Source organism: Morus notabilis, unplaced genomic scaffold (genome assembly GCF_000414095.1).
Source record: "Morus notabilis unplaced genomic scaffold, ASM41409v2 Scaffold274, whole genome shotgun sequence".
NCBI classification, from domain to species: Eukaryota; Viridiplantae; Streptophyta; class Magnoliopsida; order Rosales; family Moraceae; genus Morus; species Morus notabilis.
The window spans coordinates 45,965-51,444 of NW_010358785.1; the positions used below are offsets into that span (position 1 = coordinate 45,965).

The 5,480-nt window shown below is 34.4% G+C and overlaps 1 protein-coding gene across 1 annotated transcript; it reads right to left on the reverse strand.

Annotated features, from left to right (window-relative positions):
• Positions 1-977: 977 nt before the first annotated feature.
• On the reverse strand, positions 978-2,812 carry LOC21402256 (nudix hydrolase 18, mitochondrial). The gene is made up of 4 exons (XM_024162575.1): positions 2,413-2,812; positions 1,929-2,118; positions 1,675-1,803; positions 978-1,472 (listed from the first exon to the last, which is right to left on the reverse strand). The coding sequence occupies exons 1-4, from the start codon at positions 2,580-2,582 to the stop codon at positions 1,344-1,346; spliced, it is 618 nt and encodes a 205-aa protein (XP_024018343.1). The 5' UTR covers positions 2,583-2,812; the 3' UTR covers positions 978-1,343.
• Between the last annotated feature and the right edge of the window lie 2,668 nt (positions 2,813-5,480).

Genomic DNA, 5,480 nt, shown 5'->3' on the forward strand with positions numbered 1-5,480 from the left:
ATGTCACATTTAATTTTTTCTGCTACAGTGAAAAGCTCTCATAAAATATCACATCTCAGCTCGAATTGAAAACTCGAATATGCGAAGTAAACGATGCCTTAGTTTTGTTTATTAATTTTTAAATTTGTACTAAATCAAACACTTCACTCGGATGGGTATTCAGGCGGGCCACTCGGCAGACAATCGGGCGGGCAATACGGCAGGCTTCGGGCAATGGCTTGCAACGCGGCGGGCTTCTTTTTTTTGGTTGATTTTTGTGTTGTCCGGGCCCAAACCCGGTCTGAAACTTGGACGGGCGGACATAGGGTCTTGCCCGCCAAGCCTGAAAATTTTCGGGCTTCGGACAAGCCCGCTGCCTGTATTTCCAGCACTAATTCAAACAATGAAATGAACATGGTGTCATTAGATTGAAAGTTTGAGGACACCACTTATCCTCTTTTTTTTTTTCTTCCTTTTTTCAATATCCTCCATCACTATCAATTTCTTTTCATGCGTAATATCCCGTAGAAACTGGACCTAACTTCACCAGTATCGTTCACAAGTCATACTCTAATTACATGGCCGATCAGTTTTTCCATTTTAAATAATCAATTTGCCATCTTAAATGATGTCGCAATAACAATTGATCTAATGTTGAATTCACATTATAAGTTGATTTATGATGCTTCAATGCCGTATATAATTCAATGCGTTCTGCTGTGTATATTAGTCGAAATAATCGTGTAAAGACTGCGTTTTTTTATACCGTTATGTGTTGATAAGGTTAACGAGAAACTGCATTTCTTATTACGAGAATTCTACGGCACCATATGAAAAACTACCTAAATATTTTTAAACTGTAAAATTCATATCAACTTCCGCCGGCAATCCGTTTTTTTTTTTATTCATTTTAACGTGATTTTGAGTAAATCTAACGTTTAGTAGAAAGCTCATTCCAATTATTATCATTATTTCACTCGTTTTTCTTGGCTGGGAACTGCATTTCTTTAAGCAAACTTCCTCAAGGCAAGGCGTGCTTGAAATTGTAAAGAGAATACAAAGAAAGAAATTCATAAAAAAGAATCACAGTCAATCAATTGAATAGAAAGAATGAATCAAAATTTGTACATCTGCAGGGTGTTTCTACTTCCGAGACCTTAAACTGTTTTCACCAATCAAGTTGTACAACCGAAGATGGAGTTGCAACCACCAACGCTAGTGAAGGCATAAAAAACCCCATCTTCTCTTCGACTCTCCGGCGCTTATGTTTCGAGTTCTCGCGAAGACCCTCAATTTACTTTCGCAAATTTGTCGCCCCCTTAGAGCGAAAAAACCGAAAGCTTTTCTTTCGTTTAGTAGCGTTTTTATGTACATGTTGTTGTTTCGTCCTTCTCTTCCTTTTGTTTAAGCTGCGTTTGTCTACGAACTAATTCATCTAAGGCTTCCTTCATCCACAAATGTTGACATACTTCTCTAGCTTGAGCAACAGACATCTGCAAACAAAATACCAAACCGCCATTTAGAATATACAATATTTACACAGAACCAAAAATGAAAAAGAAAAAAAGAGGCTTTGAAACAATACGTTTTTGAAACTAAAGTATTCAATCTACCAAAGAATTCTCCAACAACATGGTAAACATGTTTGCAGCCAAATCAGGAAAACAAAATTTTAATGTTTTCATATATACATACCCATCTGCGTTTTCTTAAGTCCTTTTCAGGCCATAAGTCTAATTGCTCCTGAACACGCATAGGAAACATGTAACCCTCATGAAGTATGCCACCTCTTTTGCTCTTGTAACGCCATTTACCCAACCTACGCTGCAAAGTAGATAAGACAAACCCGACAAGCGACTCAGAAAAATAGCCTAATAAAAACTAATTTGGATAAAAAGTTTTAAAGAAGAATAAGAAAATGGTTATTTTGCAATATATACTAAACTAACCTCAACTATGCCTCTTACACCGGCTTCCTCTAGCGTCTCTCTTAAAGCAGCATCTTCCATGGATTCATCAACTTCCCAACCTCCCTTTGGGAACATCATTCCTTGCCCCTTTTGGGAACTTATAACAAGGACTTCTAATTCCTCCACCGACGAAAATTCATCGGTTTTGGTGTATCTGTACGGTATGCATCTGCATAATTTCAATAATTCACACAGTTAGAACTTTTTTTTTTTTGGTCTAAAACTGAAAAAAAAAAGAGTAAAACATCACTATAATTATTTTCCCTACCCAAAAGAAAAACCATGTTGAAAAATTCAACAAAATTTGAAATTAGATCATAATCTAACAGATACCCACTTCAAAATTAACAAAGCCCGGAAGATTTAAAACAAAAAATCTTCAAATAGTCAGAGAAAAGAAGTTTTGAAAAGGAAAAAAAAAAGGAGAGAGAGAAAAAGAACAAAAAAAAAAAAGGAAATATACCCAACGACTTGGCGACAACCCTCGTCATAGCGCTGCAAATGCCTTCCCGAGCGAGAAACCATGGAGACCATGTTCTCGATTTGAACGGGAATTAGTTTCCCACAGAGTTTCTCGTGGTAGAAAGAAGAGAGAATGAAATTAGCAATATTTTTAGACATAATGAGACCCATATCCTAATTGCCTCCACCAAAACAGAATTTTTGATTTGCGCTAGTCGTGCGAAGAAGGAGGGATTTCCCCGATAACCCAAGTTGAAATACCGAATTTATATCCGCAAATCTAAAAATGGGCAGCGAGCGATCCGTGGGAAAACGCCCTCTGAGAGTTTGGATTAAGATAGAGAAAGAGAGGGAATGAAATGTGTGTGAGAGAGAGAGAGAGAGAGAGGATAAGAAACCAACTTTACTCAGTTTGTGTATATATATAGGTGGGTGGTGTGCGTGTGCGCGCGCGTGCCCCCCCTGTATTCCGATCTTGCCAAGTTGATTGACAGCCTAACGCGCATAAATATATTTGCTTAGGGGTTGAGGTTGACAATGACTTTTCGTTTTTCAACTGAGATGAAGATTGTGGTAGCATACGAGTGTGAGCATGCTTTATTAGAAACTCCACAAGTCAATTGGAAACCTGCCAGCCATTGTTTGTTTTTGTATTTGAAGTTTTTCACTTTTTATTAAAATTTTCTTTGACTTGCTTAACAGTAATTCCACACTCACTTTAAAATTCATGGGACCGTTCTTTTGACGTTTTTGAGTTAGGTGATTTGAGTGTAAATTTTAAATTGAGTTTGAGTTATAACTTGAGTTGAAGTTGTAATTTGAGTTTGTGTTTAGTTGTGTATATTTGAGTTATGGTTTGTGATAATAATCTTTTTGAGTTTGTGTTTGAGTGAGTTAAAACTTGAATTTGTATTTAGATAGTATTTTAATAATAACTCAATGCTTATGAAAAATTTTAATAGGGCATATGGGTGGGGTTTTATTCGTCTTTTCGTTGTGAACGTATAAAAAAAATCATCTCAATCAGAATTAAAACAAAGGAGTTATAGCATTTTTAAGAATAGAAAAAATATTGTTCATTAATTTGAGTTCGAGTTTCTGAACTCGAGTTGAAGGTTGAATTCAAGTTTTAGTCTTAAATTCGAGTTCAAACTTAAAAGAACATGAATTTAAATAAAATTGTAACTCGAGTTACTTTTTTAAATTTTTAACTCAAAAAAGGGCTGCCGACAGCCCCATATTTTTCGAATTTTTCACGCAAAGTTAAAAGAAACAAAATTATTTGAGTTGTAGTTTTATATTTTATAGATTGAAGGAGAAACACAATTTAGTGTATAGTAATTTCTTTTTTATTTCAGAATCATTCGTAATTATTATCAACAAACAAATAATAAAGTGTATTTGACCCTGTAGGCAAGTACAAGACGTGTTAATTGAACAATGACAATCTTTCATGTTGAACAACAATTTTATTTTATGTAGAAAAGAGTTGGGACTTTTAAATAAAATGATTTTTTTTTCTTCTCAAAAAATAAGAATGTTGTCCACCCATAGATCTCATAAATGAATATAACTCGAAACTTATGTTTTGTTCGCAAAATATAGGAACCCTTTTCACCAATAATGATCAAAATATCGTCCGTGAAATTTCTATTAAGAAAAAAATAAATGATCTCCAACTAGTTGTGAGTTTCTTTTTTTTTTTTTTTGTTTCCTCATGTAATCATAAGGTTTTGGTTCCAAATCCTGCCAATAATTACAAGGTTGTTTGGTTGGAAAGTTCTAAGGGTTTGAACTTAAGTTCGGATTCAAAGGATTTGAACAATAAACCCGCGTTTGTTTTACAAAAAATAAAAAAAGTTTACGTTTAATTTATGAGGTTTTTAAAAAATAAAAGGATTTTAAAATCTAAGTTGCCTTTGAGTTCTTAAGTAGGGCTAGCAATTCGTGTTTACGTGTCATGTTCGAGCCAGCACGATTACAACACGACACGATTATAGTGAACACAAACACGACACGATATATAAACGTGTCAGAAACCTAAACACGAAACGCTAATAACACGGTTAATACGATACGGCACGCAAACACAATTATTAAACGTACCGTGACGGGCTAACACGAAAAAAACACGTTTATGACCCGTTTATGACCCAACTAGCAAAAATAGTAGAATTTTATATTGTATTCAAAACTATATTAATTGACTACTTAATACAAAATCATGCATAATAGCCAACACACATTAAAATGTCTAAATATCAAACACACTCATATATATGATACTACTAGATTATCAAGTATATATGTTTCAAAACATACCAATTATCAAACATCCAAAGAAGTTTGAAAACATAACCAAGTACATTTAAATAAGTTTGAAAACATAACCAAACATTTGAATGTTTAAGTGCATAAAACATAAAATAAATTTAGGAAAATGTCTTCTTTGAGCCTTGAGGTTGAATGTCCAACTACGCTCTAAAAATCAAAATTAGTTTTCAGAGACTGAGTCAGAAGTAGGGTTTTGTCTAATATATATATATATATATAGGCTTAATCAACAGGTCAGGCCGGGCCGGACAGTGTCGGCCCGTATAACTAAACGGGTTATGCGCGTTAAACAGGCTGGCACGAATCCAGTCCATTTATTTTCATGTTATTCGTGTTAGCCCGTTAACGACCAAATTAATAATCGTGCGGTCCAAACTTATTTATTTCGTGTCATTTTCGTATCGTTTAATCGTGTCGTTTCTGAAATTGCCGGCCCTATTCTTAAGGTATGAATTTATATTCAAACTCCACAAAATCTCACACCAAGTTCAATCTAAACCCACTCACCAAACGAACCTACGTTTTGTAATTTCGCTTAACAACAAAAAAATTGCTGTACCATTATCTCATTGGGTATGTTCTCAGACAAAAGAAAAGCTCCATTAAGAAAACATAAATAAAAGTAAAAAGAGAAACTAAGGGTCTGTTCTTTTGGAGTTTAACTTGAGTATAATTCTTTAGTTAAATTTGAGTTATAACTTGAGTTGAACTTATAACTTGAGTTTTTGTTTGGTT

What these genes read in the sequence shown, in the direction of transcription:
- LOC21402256 (XM_024162575.1), bottom strand. Translation starts at nt 2,582, where the DNA reads ATGGGTCTCATTATGTCTAAAAATATTGCTAATTTCATTCTCTCTTCT. An exon ending in GGTTGTCGCCAAGTCGTTGG is followed by an intron (nt 2,119 to 2,412) that starts GTATATTTCCTT and finishes GAAATTATGCAG; the next exon opens with ATGCATACCGTACAGATACA. An exon ending in ACTTAAGAAAACGCAGATGG is followed by an intron (nt 1,473 to 1,674) that starts GTATGTATATAT and finishes TTTTGTTTGCAG; the next exon opens with ATGTCTGTTGCTCAAGCTAG.